Source organism: Hylobates moloch, unplaced genomic scaffold, assembly GCF_009828535.3.
Source record: "Hylobates moloch isolate HMO894 unplaced genomic scaffold, HMol_V3 SCAFFOLD_5, whole genome shotgun sequence".
Classification (NCBI taxonomy): Eukaryota; Metazoa; Chordata; class Mammalia; order Primates; family Hylobatidae; genus Hylobates; species Hylobates moloch.
Window position 1 is genome coordinate 134,187,713 of NW_026652280.1, and position 19,216 is coordinate 134,206,928.

Sequence of the window (19,216 nt, forward strand, 5' to 3'; positions counted from 1 at the left end):
TGTGCACGGCCTTACAGTTTTAATTTAAAATGAATAACTCAGTCATTAATGTAATGCTTTATATACTATCGCTCTGATGATTAGAGCAATTACAACAGGAGATGAGAAATCTAAAGGAACCATTTAGCTCTAGGATATTCACAGGCTGATCTATGAAAAATCTCTCCCATACTGTACCACTTACGGATGGAGGATACTTAGTAACCAAAATTATCTCATAAAAGTTCCAGCTGGAGAGAGTATTTTCCCTGGCTCATTCTATTCCAATCATACTGGCCAACCATATCTCAGTTTGTGCTGAGGTTAAATTTGCCCTCACTTTAGAGGCTTGCTTGGGGATATTCCCCCTCAGTTCTCTGCATGGTAGGATCCTTCATGTGATTCAGTTTTGTTTAATGTCAACTTTCCCTCTAAAATCCATCCTCAGTCTCACCTCTCTACTTCCTTTCTTTGCTTTTTCTCCATCATCATTAATAATTGTCTATTTGTTTGCTTGTCTATCTCCATCCAAAAGAATGTGAACATCATGAGGACAATGACTTCATATATTGTGTCCACTGTATCCTTCGTGCCTGTTACACTGTAGATCATCAATAATTACTTGTTGAAGGAAGAACTAGTTTAAGAGGACAATTATTTATTGTGATTACTGAAATGTTTTTCTCCTTCACAAAATTTTCCTCCTCTCATTCGAAAGATTGAGATGAGGCCTTGCTGTGTCGCTCAGGCTGTAGTGCAGTGGTCCGATCGTAGCTCACTGAAGCCTTGCACTCCCGGGCTCAAGCAATCCTCCTGCCTCAGCCTTCAAAGTATTAATAGCTGGGACTACAGGCATGTGCCACCATACCTGGCTACTTAAAAATAATTTTTTTTAGTGTCTTGCTATATTGCCCAGGCTGGTCGTGAACTCCTGGCCTCAAGCAATCCTCCTACCTCATCCTCCTGAGAGACTGGGATTATAGGTGTGAGCCACTGTGCTGGGCTCCCCTCCTTTCATTTTTAGAAGAATGGAGGAAACATTTTCTTCATTCCCCCTTCCCCAGGCCACACATTCTGCATCTTCCTGCCAGAATATTTCAGAACATCCAGGTGTGAGATGAGCTTTAAATTCATCAGGCATTAAATCATGACCTACCTCTTGTTACTGAAATTCTCTTCCTCACTTCCATTTGTCCTGGAATTCAGTGTTGTCTGGGAAGCTCTAAGACTGGCTAAGCATGAATAGTGCTATGTGCCACTGAGCAGGCTTAGGCGTTAGCTTTAATTCACTTCCAGAACTCCAAAGGAAACTGTAGAGCAAGGGGCTGGGCCTGGAGTGGTTGCTTGGTCCCTTTCTCAGGAACAAAAGTACTTAATTAAGCCTTATAGGTGAAATATGAAAGGAGAGGAAATTCTTTTCATGCTAAATGATATGAGATTTACTTGGCCAAGGGAAGAAGCAATTTAGGATATCTACATAAAGTTATTTTTTAATTGGCAAATAAAATTGCATATATTTATGGAGTACAACATGACGTTTTGAAATATGTGTACATTGTGGAATGACTGCATCAAGCTAATTAACATATGCATTACCTCATATACTTATTTTTATGTGGTAGGAACACTTAAATCTATTGTTTTGATGATGATAATAATGGCTAATATTTATTGCTTTCTAGGTATCAGATACTTCTTTTTGTTTTGCTTTGTTTTTCTGTTTTTTTTTTTTTTTTTGAGACAGGGTCTCACTCTGTCACCCAGGGTGGAGTGCAGTAGTGCAATCAGAGCTCACTGCAGCCTCAATCTCCTGGCCTCAAGCAATACTTCCACATCAGCCTCCCAAAGTGCTGGGATTACAGGCATGAGCCAATGCACCTGGCCCAAGTTTTTTTTTAAGATTCCACATATAAGTGAGATTGTGCAATATTTGTATTTGTGCCTGGCTTATTTCACTTAACCTAAGTTCCTCCGGATTCACCCATGTTGTCACAAATAACAGGATTTCCTTCTTTTTAAAGCTGAATATATGCCACTGTTTATATGTACATAATATATATACCATATTTTCTTTATTCATGTATCTGTTGATGGACACTTTGGCTGATTCTGTATCTTGGCTATTGTGAACAATGCTGCAATGAAAATGGGAGTGCAGATGTCTCTTTGACATACTGATTTCATTTCCTGTGGATCTATCTTATCTATCTATCCATCTGTCTTATTTATCTACCTACCTACCCACACACCCACCCACCCTTCAGTGGGATTGCTGGATTATATTGTAGGTATATACATATATTTTTTTGAGACAGAGACTCACTCTATTGCCCAGGCTGGAGTGCAATGGCATGATCTCAGCTCACTACAAACTCCACCTTCCAGGTTCAAGCGATTCTCTTGCCTCAGCCTCCTGAGTAGCTGGGATTACGCACACGCCACCACGCCTGGCTAATTTTTCTATTTTTAGTAGAGACAGGGTTTCACCATGTTGGCCAGGCTGATCTCGAACTCCTGACCTCATGATCCACCCACCTCGGCCTCCCAAAGTTTACAGGCATGAGCCACAGTGCCTGGCCTATTTTTAATTTCTTGAGGAACCTCCACATTGTTCTCCATAATGGCTGTACTAATTTACACTCCCACTGACAATGTTCAAGGGTTCCCTTTTCCAGGTATCTTCACCAATGCTTGTTATCTATAGGTCTTTATTTCGATGTAATTCTGGCTATCACTCTTCTTGCATGGGGTATATTTTTATTTTTTTTAGGTAAATGAGAATAGTAGAAAGCATCAGCAAAATGAAGACTCAACTGTTTTGGGGATTTATACTCCCTTTCAGTCTCCTTCTATTAAGAATTAAATGAGACCCAAAGCCCCCACCCCCGTGTTTTTTTTTTAAAGTCTCACCAAAGTAAGCAGAATAGACCCTTTCTTAATATAGTGATTTGGTCTCTTTTCACAAAACTGCTAATAAACTACCTTCATGATTTTGAAGGATGGAGATTCTACACTTCTATGTGTAGCATGCTGCAACAGTTAATAAACCTTAAATTCTAGACATTGTTTCTCATATATAATCTAAATGTCTCTTGCAGAATTTTATTTTCTTCTTCGTGGAACTTTTGTGGGTGTTTTTGGTGGGGGGGTACAAAAGCTCTTGAAGTTACTCCTTCATATTCTTGAAAATGGTTCTCAGTTAATTCCAAGTCTTTTTAATCTTTCCTTATAGATGCCATCTCACTACTCCCTATTGGGATTGGTGTTTGCAGTGGTGTTCTTTCCTATACTCACTTCTAGCTTATCATTTTCCTAAAATGTAGTGCCCCATAATATAAATATTGTCCAAACTGTCCAAATTCAGTACTTCAAAATATAAAACAAAACATGTCCAACCCCACAGAAATATATCATAAAATAGACTGGGGGCAGTGGCTCATGCCTGTAATCCCAGCACTTTGGGAGGCCGACATGGGTGGATCACTTTTGGCCAGGAGTTCAAGACAAGCCTAGCCAACATGGTGAAACCCCATCTCTACTAAAAATACAAAAATTAGCTGGGCATGGTGGCGCATGCCTGTAGTCCCAGCTACTTGGGAGGCTGAGGCACAAGAATCACTTGAACCCTGGAGGTGGAGGTTGCAGTAAGCCGAGATCGCGCCACTGCACTCCAGCCTGGGTGACAGAGCAAGACTCTTGTCTCACAAAAAGAGAAACATATAAAATAAAAATGTTTGCTTTCAGGTTATCTTTGAAGTACAATTGCAAGATCTTACCAAACACCTGCTTCCTCTTTTTTTTGTTAAATTGACTCCCCAGGCTCCTCTTTTCTCCTTATTCCTTTATCTGTGCAGTATAAATTATGATATACTAATTACTTACCTGTTTAATTTTTTCATTAATGAACAACTCCTACCCCATTATACAATGAAAGGGACTCAAGCCTCTATTCCAATCTTGCAACTTCTAATAGTGAATATCAAATAAAACCAGGATGGGAGTGGTGACTTACACCTGCAATCCCAGTGCATTGGAAGGCTGACGTAGGAAGACTGTTTGAGGCCTGGAACTTGAGACCAGTCTGGGCAACAGAGCAAGACCCCATCTCTACTAAAAATAAAAAAATTAGTTGAGTGTGGAGGTGCACGCCTGAAGTCCCAACAAGAGGCTGAGGCGGGAGGATCGGTTTCCACAACTTGTAAACTTGACCCCAGGAGTTCAAGTTTACAGTGAGCTATGATCATGTCACTGTACTCCAACCTGGGTGAAACAGCGAGACAGACCTTGTCTCTAAAACATAAACAAAACAAAACCCCATAATAACATGGTGGGCCCAAATAACTTCTATGTAAATAAAAAACAGTAATTTATACTACAGCTGATATTTAATGTGTTTTATGCAGGAAATACTTATTAAAATAACCAGCAGAGAATGTGATTGGCTATAAGTAAAAACAAAAGATTTCTGTTGAAAGTTATTTCTTTCAAGTGCTTTTAAGTATGAATAAAAACCTCAAAAGGTGACACTTAAGATGGCTTAACACAGGCTATCTGCTGGTGAATATAATTTGAAAACAACTCACATAATAAAAACTTACAATGTATAAATCACAAACAAGAGGAAACTGCTCATGAAACCTCCACCGATTGAAACCTCATTTCTGAAAAGACAGATATCCTTCTATAACAATTCTTTACCATATGGTAAGTGGCGTAACAACAAAAGCAAAACGCCAAGTGTCAAACTGCATCTTATTGATAAGACCTTTATTTAGCTGACTGCTCCACATATGCTACACATCAAAAGGAAAGAATGTAAATCAGGTTAGGACAAGTACCCTCCATTTGTTATTACTGAGCTATCAAACAACATCTGGTTAACCAGAATTATTATATACAGTAGTAAGAAGAGTTTCCAAGTTTGGGCAAGATAACTGAATCAAGAGAGAGATTTTTAATTAAAAGTTGGCATTTTTATTAAAACCTTCTATCCAAGGATTTAGAGCTGTACAAACTCTTGACTAAACCTTAGAAGTAAGGTACCCATAATTTTGGAAGTCACCAGTTTGTATTCTGTCAACAGAAAAATACATATAAAGAGTTAAAGTTGTGGTTTATTGAGCAAGTGGAGCTAAACTGATGAATCTCTATGTTATTTATGTCGTGGAGTACAATCAAAGTCAGTAACGAACTTGGATTTCTTTTTTTGAGACGGAGTCTTGCTCTGTCGCCCAGGCTAGAGTGCAGTGGCACGATCTCGGCTCACTGCAACCTCTGTCTCCTGGGTTCAAGCGATTCTCCTGCCTCAGCCTCCCAAGTAGCTGGCATTACAGGTGCCCACCACCATGCCTGGCTAATTTATATATTTTTATTAGAGATGGGGTTTCAGCGTGTTGGCCAGGCTGGTCTCGAACTCCTGACCTTGTGATCCACCCACCTCAGCCTCCCAAAGTGCTGGGATTACAGGTGTGAGCCACCGTGGCCAGCCGTGAACTTGGATTTTTAAGTGGCCTTCCCCATTCCGGTCCCTATTGTCTTGCTCACTGCACTCATACTGAACCACTGGAAACTCCATGCTGTAGCTCCACAATCTGAATTATCCTTTCCTGAATAATCCTAGGTGATATGTGTGAAGATCACATCAGGCACCTTCCTAAAATGATATAGCACAGATAGCCCCAAACCTGACTTTCAAAACTGGGCAGAAGTAATAACTCTCTCAAAGAAGGATTTTCCTGAGTGTTCATAATTTATTTCCAAATTTGCAAAATCAAACGAGTAGGCAGTTGTAAAACAACACGGAACAACACTCCTCATACTCAACATAATCTTACAGAATAAAGAGCTGTGAGAATGTCTATGTGAATAAAATGTCACCAGAAAGCATGCTTCTGTATGGTTTGGGGTTGGAGGAAAGGACAGGAAGTGAAAGGCCACACACTTTTCTGTACCTATCAGATTTGAGAAATTACTGGGTTCATGCAGAGTTCTGCTGCAGTAGGGAAACCTGTTCTGCTGATTACCATGCATAAAGGTGATGAAGATGTAAAGACTGCTAAAAGATAACATTGGGCTTAAAAGAAAATTTTTTTAAACACTCACTGTCTCGCCCTTCAGAAGTTAGGGCTGGGAAGGAGAAGGTAGGAAGACTATTTCTGTCAAACAGCCATACCTTCAATGTGTACATTGCACAGGCACTACGTTTATCACTTTAACCAATTAAAAAAAATGGGTATTATAATACCTGACACTTTGAAGGCTTACAATTGAACAAACGCAAAAGCCTTCTGGGATAGATGAGGCACTAATTAATAATGGGTTGGGTAAGTAAACAATCTAAAAGATGAGGTTTAACAGCTTAGTCTTATTTTAGAAGGCTATACGGTTATATTTGAGGAAATCACACTTAATTTTCCCAAATGTGTTTTAGGTGCAACCTATCCAGTCAGTTTCCTTTTGAGAGCTGAAGTACCTGAAGCTTTGGAGATGGTAAAGGAATTATCCAGGGTCATACTGGCTAAGAAGAGTGCTAAAAGTGGAGACCTTTATCACAAAGGTATCTTGTTTATTTGCTTATCTATCAAGCCCCAATATTTTCTTCCTGCATGACAGTAACAACTGTCACCTTACCCATATTTTATCTTCTTCTAAAACTTGAGTAGAGATTTTTCCCTTTTCTACAAGAACAAGTGGTAAATGATAAAGGATTAAACCACAATACCTGTTTGCACACCCATACAACCAAAATTGAAATGAAGAGCTGTGACCAGTAACACAAAGGGTCAAAATGTCACCTATTTTCAGAAATTGCAGGGCTCCATACAAACCCCAGACATTTTGCAAAATGCCTCTCTCAGATATTGAAAAAAAAATTCTGATATATACTTTCAAAAGGAATTTTATCTGTATGTTAGATAAAATATACAATATATCCTGCATGCTCCTTAGCATGAAAGTAATTACAATTTCATGTTTAATATTAACTCTTTCTCTACCTTGCTTGTTTCTTATTGAGGAAGAGGCAGAAGATTCAACTCCATTAGTGAGACTCTGAAAACATCTGTCTCATCTATGGCCCCTGGCTTCCTCTGCAAAGTAACACAATAGCTCCCTGGGCATAGAGAAAGAACCTGTCACCCTGTTGAAGAGTTTTTGTTTTTCCATAAAATAACATGGACTGGGCCACGTGCATAGCTAACTACTTTGTGGTACTTTGCTAAACCGCTGTTATTGATGTTGTTTTTCAGTAAACATGGTTTTATAATTGACAAGGAAATAAATGCCAAGAGGTCAGAGCTAAATTTAAAATTCAGACACTTTTTTAAAGAGACATGGTCTGGCTCTGTCACCCAGGCTGAGGTGCAGTGGTGCAATCACAGCTCACTGCAGCCTCGAACTCCTGGGCTCAAGCAATCCTTCTACCTCAGCCTCCCAAATAGCTGAGACTACAGGCAAGCACCACCACATCCGGCTAAAACAGTCAGATACTTTAAAATGGATGGTGGGAAACTTTCTAAATTGGAGCTAGAGAGCTTTTCCTGAATGCCAGTTCTTTCCTAGTTGTTCCCTTTGTGGCAGGAAAGATCTCAACAACTCAGTCAAACCTAAGAAGCTATCGTGATTTCCAAGTTTGTTAAATTTTTTTTTTTTATGAGACTGACTTGTTGGTCTTCAACCTTTCTGTGAAGCTGCAGGAAGTGTTGAGGCTCAAGTGACTTTCTTAAGGTCATGTAAGTCAGTAAAAGATGAACAAATAACCCCAGAAGTACTCCCACTAGTCTACACTTCTAACCGCTAGACCACACAAGTTCACATGTCTGATTCATTTTAAGACTGAGTAGATCTTACAATTTTCAAAGACCCACTTGGATATACTCTTCAAATAATTTTTGAAATCTGTCATAACCAAATAAAACATGCAAATGAAAACCAATAATTCTGCTGTTTCTAATTCATCCTTCCTTTGTGATAGTCAAGAGGAACCTTTCAACACTATTAACGATTTTAGAAGAAAGCTAAGTACCTCTAACCAAGCAAATCCTGGTATATGCAGCTAAGTCAACTGATTTAGCACTTCTCTACTTAGCACACCAATGTGCACCAGAATTAAGACAGTGGTTCTCAATTCTGCCTGCACAAATTAGAAGCACTTGGGGAACTTAAAAAATTCTTATGCCCATGCCCCACCCAAGACCAATGAATCAAAATCTTTGAATCAGCCATTAGTATTTTTTTAAAACCTCCCCATGTAATTCTGGTGTATAGCCAGTGTTGAAAACAACTGATGTGAAGCTGTGTTAAATTTCTGAATTGAATACATTTATGTAGTTCTGTTTGTTTGTTATACTTGTTAACTACACTTTTGGAAGAAATCGGATAGTAAAGAAAATGAGATTTTTATATAAATGTGTAACAAAGCAGAAGGGCCCAATGAGAGGTCTTACTTAAGGGCGTTTATACAAGGGAGGTACTATTTCTGCCTGTGGGGTGTTAAGGAAGGCTTCTAAGGAGTTGGTAACATTTGAACTGGATCTTGAAGGCTAGAATAGGCAGATATGAAAAGAAAATAAATTTCAAGCATAGGTCAAGTCCTATTAAAGATGCTTGTGGGGGAAACAGTGGACATAATGTGAAGACATAAAAGGGGAAATAAGGTGAATAGGTAAGTTGGGGCCACTTCTGAAGGGCCTTGAATTTCATGCAAAACTGTGTGGTGGGAGCTGGGAAGTCACTAAGTTTCTGAACAAAGGCCTGCCTTGATCAGAGTTAAGCTTCAGTGAGATGATTTTTAAAGTTAGAGGGAAGGATGGACTAGTTGAATGAAGAGACACACGGCGAGGAGACCTGCTTGGGAGGGCTATAATTGCAGCAGTCTAGGCAAGTAATGAAGGCCTAATGTGGGTTAGTAGCAGTGGGAATGGAGAAAGCTAACTGTATACAGAACTAAAAGGACTTAGCAATTGATTAGATATGAGAGATAAAGAGAAGCACAATTCTGGGTAATTAGGAGGATACCAGTGCCACCAAAAGGGGCCATTTGAAAGGCAAAATGACTTCATCTCAAATTTGAGAGTTTGAAATGCTTGGGAGATGTCCAAATGAAGGTGCCCAGCAAAAAATTAAAAAATTTTGGTCTACAATTTAGGAGAGATGTCAGAGCTGAAGATACCATTTTGGGGGAGAAACACAAGAATTATTTGATTAGGATGACCAATTTTCTTTCTAAGGTAACTCTGCTTTTCTTATTATATTTGTCTTTATTTTTTGAACTAATATCTCATTAGTACTCTTCCAAACCTCTTGCATCCTTGCCTTAGCTTTTCTACCTAGCAAAACCTACACCGAGATAAATGTTGCAATCTGCTTTCTCCACACCTATAATAGATGGCTGGAAACTACTGGTGGTATGGGGATATGGGGAAGAAGGGAACCCTGAAGGTCGATACCACTACAAATCCACGATCTGTAGCCTCATCTGGATACTTAATGTCACTTGTCAATTTTCTCTCACCCTGAATTAGCTCCTTTTCTAGATCCTCTCAATGACTACTCCATTATCATTACAGTTGACCCCTGAGCAATGCAGGCATTAGGAACACTCACCCCCTCCCCCATGCAGTTGAAAATCTGTATATAACTTTTGACTCCCCAAAACTTAACTATAAATAGCCTACTGTTGACCAGAAGCCTTAGAGACAACATAAGCAGTCGATTAACACATATTTTATGTTATATGCTTATAATAAATATTACATATTGCATATGTAAGGGTATGTATTAGATCCTTAGAATAAAGTAAGCTAGAGGAAAGAAAATGTTAAGAAAATCATAAAGAAGAGAAAATATATTTACTATTCATTAAGTGGAAGTAGATCATCATAAAAGTCTTTATCCTTGTCTTCACATTGAATAGGCTGAGGAGGAGAAGGAAAAGAAGTGGGGTTGGTCTTGCTATCTTAAGTGTGGCAGAGGTGGAAAAATATCCGCATATAAGTGGACTTGTATAGTTCAAACCCATAAACCCATGTTGTTCAAGGGTCAATTGTGTTTTCACTCTTTATACAACTGTAACTTCTGTACTCTTAGAAGAGAACCTCATACCCTACTTCACTGAAAAATGAAGTTGTTAGGCATGATGTAAAAATCTCTCCCTTCTACCTATAAATGTATCTGCAGCCACGCTGTTCTTCACTTCTTTTCTTCCTGTCTCAGAAGATGTAGTATTTCTCTCCCGTTCACACTATTCCATCTGCCTGTGCCATGATCACATTTCCTTGTGCCTCCTCTGAGACCTGCCCTGTTCCATCATGTGTATCTACCTTGCCCGCAGCTTCAAATTATTTTTCTTTATTGGCTCCTTCTCCATACCGTATGCTTAAGTCTGTTTCTATCCAAAACAAATGGTTACTGTTCAATCTCTTTCCTACCCTTATCATCAGGTTCCTCAAAAGAGAAGCCAACATTTACTGACTCCACTTCCTTATCTTAACTTGAGATGCAGGGGTTCATATACTCCTTCAAATTATAAAAAGGGCTTTTATTTTTATTTATTTATTTATTTATTTTGAGACGGAGTCTGGCTCTGTCACCCAGGCTGGAGTGCAGTGGCGCGATTTCGGCTCACTGCAAGCTCCGCCTCCTGGGTTCACGCCATCCTCCTGCCTCAGCCTCTCCGAGTAGCTGGGACTACAGGCACCCGCCACCATGCCCGGCTAATTTTTTTTGTATTTTTAGTAGAGACGGGGTTTCACCATGGTCTCGATCTCCTGACCTCGTGATTCGCCCGCCTCGGCCTCCCAAAGTGCTGGGATTACAAGCGTGAGCCACCGCGCCCAGCCTTTTATTTTTTCAAATGTGCATTTTTCCCCCCCGGAAGAAGGAGTATAGATTTTACTCCAACTTTCAATGTATAACCTTCTATCTCAATATATAACCTTGGCTGCAAAGAATTAGCTAGTGGCACTTAATTTTATATGTTTGGGAACTTGATTTTGGAGCATGTAAAAGTTGTGTAAGTCTTAGTGTTTTAGAGCAACATTTTTTTTCTGCACTGAAACTAGAATAATACTAGTTATAACCTGGCAGTTGCTTTATTCTCATGAAACATTTTTGCAGTGCAGCAGATTTGTCACTCATTGCAATGAAAAACCTGTAAGTGATAAAAAACATTATAATGTGGGGCCTCAAAACTCACTGAAAAGAAAATCAGTAAATAAATAAAATGGAAATATTCCTGGAGATTCAATTACTGTAATGTCTTTTCACCACCACAGAAATTGCAGGTGTTCACCAAGCAGTTTTGAGCAGTTTCTGAAGTGCTTTTGCTGCACTTGGAATTTTCAACGTTAAGCCTTGTGTATTCTGATATGTTCCCATCTTTAAGGCAGATTATACTTGAGCTGTACTAAAATGACAAACAGCCAAATCTCAAACTCATTGAAAGTGAATGGTGGGACAACACAAACAGCCAATAGTGAGAACCAGAAAATTCCAGGCTCTTTTTCACCATTCTGGCTTGTAAAATCTGCTTTAAAACTTTGTAAAAATATTTAAACAAGGAATAAAATGGAAGTATTTGAATTTTGCTTCCAAAAACCACAGGACTTTATTGGTTAACTGGAATTATCAGAATGAGAAAAGCCAGAGGCAGAAAGAATATTTAAAAGCTGTTGAGTCTCTATAATATACAATCTAAATGGAAGTGTTTAACAACAGAGAAGAAAACACAGTCAGTGATCAGGATCTTGAATTGAACGAGCACTCTTAATACACCTGGGAATAATTCTTTTCTCCTTATAACTTTCATTCAAGTTTGCAAGGCTATTTTTTAAAATACATTCAGTAAAACTAGTTAAAGGAAGGTTTGCCTCTTGAGTAAAAAATTTCCATTAGGATCCATTAATATTTGATAAATGCTTCCAATTCAACGAACAAATATCAACATGTAAAACATTTAAAGAATTCTCCAGAATTGTATCTGTGATGCATCAGATAAATAACTAAAAGACTTAGTGCCACCTCTATCGACCTGGTGATTAACTGCTCTATAACCAATTCTTCTATTTTGTCAGTCCACAGAAGAGAAAACAGTTAACGTCCATGGAAGATAAAAGCAATATTTGGAATAAGGTTTTGAAACAAAGAAACATTTAAAAAAGTTAAAGTATTTACTAGTTTTATAACTAATGAATTAAAAGATAATCTCACATTAACATCTAACTTTGTTTTTTGTTAATTTTATTAAAGATTTTATAAAAATTGTATTTGGAAAAAGGCAATGCTGGATTTGGTTAAAAGTAGCAATTCTTTTAAGGCTAAATAGTCATATCTTTATCAGACTGTATTCACATGGGAAAATATGAATCATTATAGAGATTACATCTCTATAATGAAAGTCTTTTCTTCAGTCACAATAGTAAGCAACTATTTTTGTTTTTTTCACGTACAATGCAATTTTACCAGTGTTACCAAATCTATGCCGTAAGTCCATAATATCAACAATAATTTATCCAAGTTTTTCCCATCCATTCATTCTTTTGATGTATCAACAAATATTCACTGAATGCTTACTAAGTGCTAGAGTAAGTGCTTGGCACTAGGAAGACGAAAGTAATCCAGACAATGTCCTTGACTGTATGGAGATTATGTTTTGGTAAGAAAACTGCTTCAAATTCACCTCACTTACTATAGATATCTTTCCTGGTTTAGCACTGTTTACATATTGTCCAAACACAATATTGGATAAATGGAAATTCTCTTATTCTCATGTAGAAACTTACGTGTGTGTGTGTGTGTGTGTATATGCTTTTTTTTTTTTTTTTTTTGGTAAATTACATGTTTATGTTCCTAAAACCGACTTGTGGGTCATGGAAGGTGAGAAGGCAGGGGAAGGTAAAGTCATGAATATGAGAAAATAAATGTTAGTCACCGTAATTAAACACAGTGGCTGTACAACTCAAGCTCAGAAATGCCGAAATTAATTCTCCTAGGGGAATAATTGACCTGTGGAGAAAGGGGGGTAAGAATCAATCAGAGCCAGAATGAAACTAATAATACAGTAATGAATGTAACAGTAATGAAAATTAATAATACAGGTTTTTGGGAGCTGAAATATACAAGGTTTGGTTCCTGCACTTTTGAAATTAAGAACAGAGGCAAAATGTTACCAAATAACACTGACATTTAAGGCAAGGAGAGAGAAATATGTGGCAGATATGTAGGAAAGTGGGTGAAAGGAGTTAGGAAAGAAAAAGAGGCAAATACACCTTTGATGTCATTCCCAGTCTCTTCATGGGCCACATTCCACCACTTACTCTCTAGTTCTTCCAGCCTTGCCTGTCTAATGTTTCCTTCCCCTCTGCTACCAAAGTGTTCAAACTTCCACTGTCCTGAGAATCTTCTGACAATTTATCATATCATATTGGATTATAAACCCCCTCTCCTTTCTGCTTTTGCCAACCATAAGAAAAGAGTAGTTGGCATTTGCTCCGTCTAGTGCCCCAACACCATATGTAATACTATAGCAGCCTTTGCAATCTGGTCTCCACTCCTATCATTCTGTAGAAACTGCTTTCTTGAAGGTTACCCACACCACCTAATTGCCAGGACCACAGCCCTTAGTCCTTATTCTCATTCTCATTCAGCAGAGAGCAACTACTTCATCTCTAGAAAGGTAGTTACTACATTTTGCTTGACACTTAAACTTACTTTGGACTCTTTAACAGTGTTCTGGTTGATTACATACCTGTCTGAGGCACACTGCAGTGCAAAGTACATGTTTTGAAGTCAGATAGGGTCTGAGTCTGAATCTCACCTCTGACCTTGGGCAAAGTATATGTTTTTACAGAGCCTATTTCTTCCGTTGGTGAGTGGAACACTACCACTTACCAGACTGAATTGTGAGAATCAAATGAAATAATGTAGAGTCTAGCATGGTGTTTGCATTTAGTTGGTGCTCAAAGTGTCTGTTTCCCCTCCCTCCCCTTTTCTGCTTTCTCTGTATTCTTCAGGCATCCTTGGCCTTGATCCAGCTGTCCCACAAAGTTCTGTCCCATCTTGACTCTGCATTTAACATCCTCTGCCTCTTGCCATCTCATCCATCCCAATGCTGATACCAAAATCTAGGTCTCTGATTTTCATCACCATTCTTCAGCTCTAGTTCCACATTTTCAACTCCTGTCAGGGAGCCATCTAACTGATAATCTGCCTAAATCTTAAATTGAACAGGAAGTCTCAGCACTTGCAAAACAGGTATAAAACCAAGTGCATCGCCAGGCACGATGGCTCATGCCTATAATCCCAGCACTTTGGGAGGCCAAGGCGGGTGAATCATCTGAGGTCAGAAGTTTGGGACCAGCCTGGCCAACATGGAGAAACCCCGTCTCTACTAAAAATACAAAATTAGCCGGGCATGGTGGCGCATGCCTGTAATCCCAGCTACTTGGGAGGCTGAGGCCGGAGAATTGCTTGAACCTGGGAGGCGGGGGTTGCAGTGAGCTGAGACTGTGCCATTGCACTCCAGCTTGGGCAACAAGAGCGTAACTCTGTCTCATAAATAAATAAATAATAAATAAAAACAAATGCATCATCTCTTCCAGTCAGTTCTTCCTACCTACTTCCCAGAAGGCATCAGTATCTTCACAGCTACCTGTCTTAGTATCTTAAAATTATGTTTGACTTTCCCCAGCTTTTCAAAATCCTGTGGATTCTAGAGCTGTAGTGTTTCTCATAATTTGTCTCTTCCTTTTCATTTCATTGCCTCATTGCTCTTTGTTTAACTAGGCTGTTACTAGTAGAGGCTTTGAGAAAATCAATTCCATAAAAGGTGGGGGCAAGATACAGAATGCAAAGGATTAATGAGAAGCACTGGAATTACTGAGAGCAGACATGCTCTTCAAGAAGTTTGGTAGGTGAGTGGATGATAGCCTGATGTCAAGAACAAAGGATAGATCTATTTGTTTTTCCTGTTTTGTTTTTTTAAAATTTAAAGATGAATAGGCTGGGCATGGTGGGTCACACCTGTAATCCCAGCACTTTGGGAGGCTGAGGTGGGGGATCACTTGAGTTTAGGAGTTCGAGACCAGCCTGGGCAACAAAGTGAGACCCCATCTCTAAAAATTTTTTTTTTTTTTAAAGCTGAGCATGATGGTGCATGCCTATGGTCCCAGCTACACGGGAGGCTGAGGCAGGAGGATCACTTGAACTCAGGAGGTTAAGGCTTTAGTGAGCTGTGATTGTGCCACTGTACTTTAGCCTGGGTGACAGAACGAGACCCTGTCTCAAAAGGAAAAAAAAAATAAAGATGAGCCAGCCCCTAAAAACTTTAAGTACAGTGAGACAAGCATACATTAATCAAGTAATCATACAATTAAATATAAAACTGAAAACAGGATAAGTACTAAGAAAGAAAAGTATATAGTGTTGTGAAGGCCTATGTATAGAGATATTTTATCTAGTCAGGGAAGTCAGGGAAAGTTTCTTGAGGAGGAAACACTTCCTCAAGTTCTGAAAGATGAAGAGGAATTAACCAAGGGAAGAGAGGAGAGAACGTTCTGGACCTGTGTGCTACAGTGGTAAAGACTATGAGAAAGATATGAAAGAAGGTCAGAGTGACAGGAATGGGAGAACAAGGTAGGATGGTGTGAGATGAGGCTGGAGAAGAAAGAAGGGCTAGACCACAGGGGTATGTAGGCCACAATAAAAAGTTTTTCTTTAAGAGCAACTGAAAGCCTTTGAAGGGCTGACGCAAGGTGGAAGACAGGATCAGATTTGACTCCAGATCTCTGCAAGACTAACCTTCCTAAAACCAGATTTTATGATGTTATTCTACTCAAAACTTAAATGAAAGGAGGATCACTTGAACCCAGGAGTTTGAGGTTACAGTGGGCTATGATCACGCCACTGCACCGCAGCCTGGGCAACAGGGCGAGATCCTGTGTCTAAAACAAACAAATGAAACTCCACAAAAAACAAAAACAAAAAATTTAAATGGCTTTCATTACCCACTGAATTAAGTTTATCTGCTATTAAAGAATTTATCTCAGGGGCAGGGTGTGGTGGCTCACGCCTGTAATCCCAACACTTTGGGAGGCCAAGGCAGGCAGATCACTTTAGGCCAAGAGTTCGAGACCAGCCTGGCCAACATGGCAAAACCCCGTCTCTATTAAAAATACAAAAATTAGCTGGGTGGTGGCGCACACCTATAGTCCCAGCACTCGTGAGGATGAGGCACGAGAATCACTTGAACCCGGGAGGCAGAGGTTGCAGTGAGCCAAGATCATGTCACTGCACTCCAGCCTGGGCAACAGAGACTGTATCTGAAAACAAAAAAAATAATCTATCTGTACAATAGACCCAACCTTTCCTTCTAGTTATCAGCCTTATCTTGCTTTTTTCACGCTATAGGTACTTCCTAGAATCCTCTCATCTGTTCTATTTCTTGAAATCCTTTCTGTCTTTTGAACCCATCAACTTTGTATGCCCCCCAAACAGATCTTTTACTTCTGTTATAACCTCCCAATTGAAGTCTTTTACTTCTTTGAATCCCAATAATATTTTGTGCCTTTTCTTTTTTGGCATTTAACACATTCAATTTTTTATTGTAGCTACTTGTGCACATGATTTCTCCCTTTCCTCAACCTCCAGTAGGCTGTAAAGTGTTTGAGGGAAAGGGATTTGTTTAATCTTTGTATTCCCTACAGGGTCTAAGACACAGTCTTATTCATAGCATTGCTCAATAAACATCTGGGGTGTGTGTGTGTGTGTGTGTGTGTGTGTGTGTGTGTGTGTGTATGTAATTCTTTTTTTTTTTTTGAGACAGAGTCTTGCTCTGTCACCCAGGCTGGAGTGCAGTGGCGCAATCTCAGCTCACTGCAACCTCTGCTTCCTGGGTTCAAGCGATTCTCCTGTCTCAGCATCCTGAGTAGCTGAGATGACAGGCGGTCCCCACCATCATGCCTGGCTAATTTTTGTATTTTTAGGAGAGACGTACTTTAACCATGTTGGCCAGGTTGGTCTTGAACTCCTGACCTCAGGTGATCCACCTGCCTTAGCTTCCCAAAGTGCTGGGATTACAGGTGTGAGCCACTGCACCTGGCCCATTTTTTAAATGAGAGAAAAAAAGTAGAGAATGAAAAAGGACAATGGGCCAGGTGTGGTGGCTCATGCCTGTAATCAGCACTTCAGGAGGTTGAGGTGGGCAGATCACTTGAGGCCAGGAGTTCGAGACCAGTCTGGCCAACATGGCAAAACCCCATATCTACTAAAAATACAGAAAAAAAAAAAAATTAGCCAGGAGTGGTGACACACACCTGTAATCCCAGCTACTTGGAAGGCTGAGGCAGCAGGATTGCTTGAACCCAGGAGGCAGAGGTTGCAGTAAGCCGAGATCAGGTCACCTGTACTGCAGCCTGGGTGATAGAGAGAGATTCTGTCTCAAAAAATAAAAATAAAAAAAGGAGAACGTTATTCCAGAGCTATTTTTTAAAAAATTCCTTAAATGTGATTTGAAGAATCAGAAACTCTCACATAAAATAACTTTCTAGACTTTTCTATTCATTGTTGATACTTATTCCCAGAATAAAATATAAATAATAGGCTGGGCATGGTGGCTCACACCTGTAATCCCAGCACTTTGGGAGGCTGAGGCAGGTGGATCACTTGAAACCAGGAGTTGAGACCAGCCTGGCCAACATGGTGAAACTCCATCTCTACTAAAAAAATTTAAAAATAAATAAATAAAATAAAATGTAAAGAATAAATTGGATGAGGAAAAAAAGGCCCACAGTGGGAGTGAGGATTCTGTAAGTAAAACAGTTTTAAAACATATTTTAACATTTAAAAAATTAATTTACACATTTCATTTTGCTCTTTACTACCTTTATTATAATGTGCAGATACTAAACCACTCCACGTTCTCCTTTTGCATTTGAGGAAAAGTTCCATATCTTTGACATGAAGAGCAATATAGTTTGAGTATCCCTTATCTAAAATGCTTGGGACCAGAACTGTTTTGGAGTTCGGATTTTTTAGAATTTCGGAATACTTGCATTATACTTACTGGTTGAACATCCCTAATCCAAATATCCAAAATCTGAAACACTCCAACGAGTATTTCCTTTGAGCATCATGTTGGTGCTGAAAAAGTTTTGGATTTTGGAGCATTTTGGATTTTGGATTTTTTTTTTTTTTTTTTTTTGAGACGGAGTCACGCTCTTTCGCCCAGGCTGGAGTGCAGTGGCGCAATCTCGGCTCACTGCAAGCTCCGCCTCCCGGGTTCACGCCATTCTCCTGCCTCAGCCTCTCCGAGTAGCTGGGACTACAGGCGCCCGCCACCACGCCCGGCTAATTTTTTTGTATTTTTTAGTAGAGACGGGGTTTCACCGTGGTCTCGATCTCCTGACCTCGTGATCCGCCCGCCTCGTCCTCCCAAAGTGCTGGGATTACAAGCGTGAGCCACCGCGCCCGGCCGGATTTTGGATTTCTAATACTTAACCTGTATAATGTAAACTAAAGTCTGCACTAGAAAGATAAGGCATCTTGGGGGTGTTCCTCTCATTTTCTTAAATGAGTACTCTGAAATCTTTCCATAGAAAGAGTGACTGACTAGTATTTCCCTGCCAAGCTTATGATGGAGATACCTAACAAAGTATAACACTTGGACAGTGTCACCATGGAACTCCGTTTGCAAAATTAAATTGTTTCCTATGCTAAATATACTCATCTTTATCTCTTTCCAAAGCCTTTGATATATTGCATGAGAACAGTTTCTTACTTTTTACACCTCATACTTGAATTAGCACTACCAACTTGATTTAACCTGGATTTAGTCCAATCCCTCATACTGCCAACAATAATAGTCAATGAAGTTAAGTAACTTGTACAAGGCTACACTGATAGTTAGGAACAAAAATAGGATATATCCAGAATGAGACTGAGTTTAGGGTTTCAAGAGACCTTTGTATAGTTAAAGGTAGTCTATGGGGTAGAATAATTATATTTAAAAAAAAACATAATGTTAAATAAAAATTAATGACATAAGGACAAGGTGGGAGGATTGCTTGAGCTCAAGACCAGCCTAGGCAATGTGGTCAAACCCTATCTCTACAAAAATAATAATAATAATAATAATAATAATAATAATAATAATAATTAGCTGGGCATGGTAGCATGCGCCTATAATCCCAGCTACTTAGGAGGTTGAGGTGGGAGGATTGCTTGAGCCTGGGAGGCAGAGATT

General features: G+C 39.3%; 1 protein-coding gene across 3 annotated transcripts in view; it reads right to left on the reverse strand.

Moving 5' to 3' along the window:
* Positions 1–19,216, reverse strand: part of RPAP2 (RNA polymerase II associated protein 2) — a 138,828-nt gene that overhangs the window by 63,715 nt on the left and 55,897 nt on the right. Inside the window, exon 12 of one of the 3 annotated variants that reach the window (XM_058439578.1) lies at positions 12,428–12,981. The exons of the other annotated variants lie outside the window; for them this stretch is intronic. Coding sequence (XP_058295561.1) covers positions 12,900–12,981 — 82 coding nt within the window. The 3' untranslated portion in view covers positions 12,428–12,899. Of the gene's footprint in view, positions 1–12,427; positions 12,982–19,216 lie in introns of those variants that run through there. 3 annotated transcript variants of the gene reach the window in all.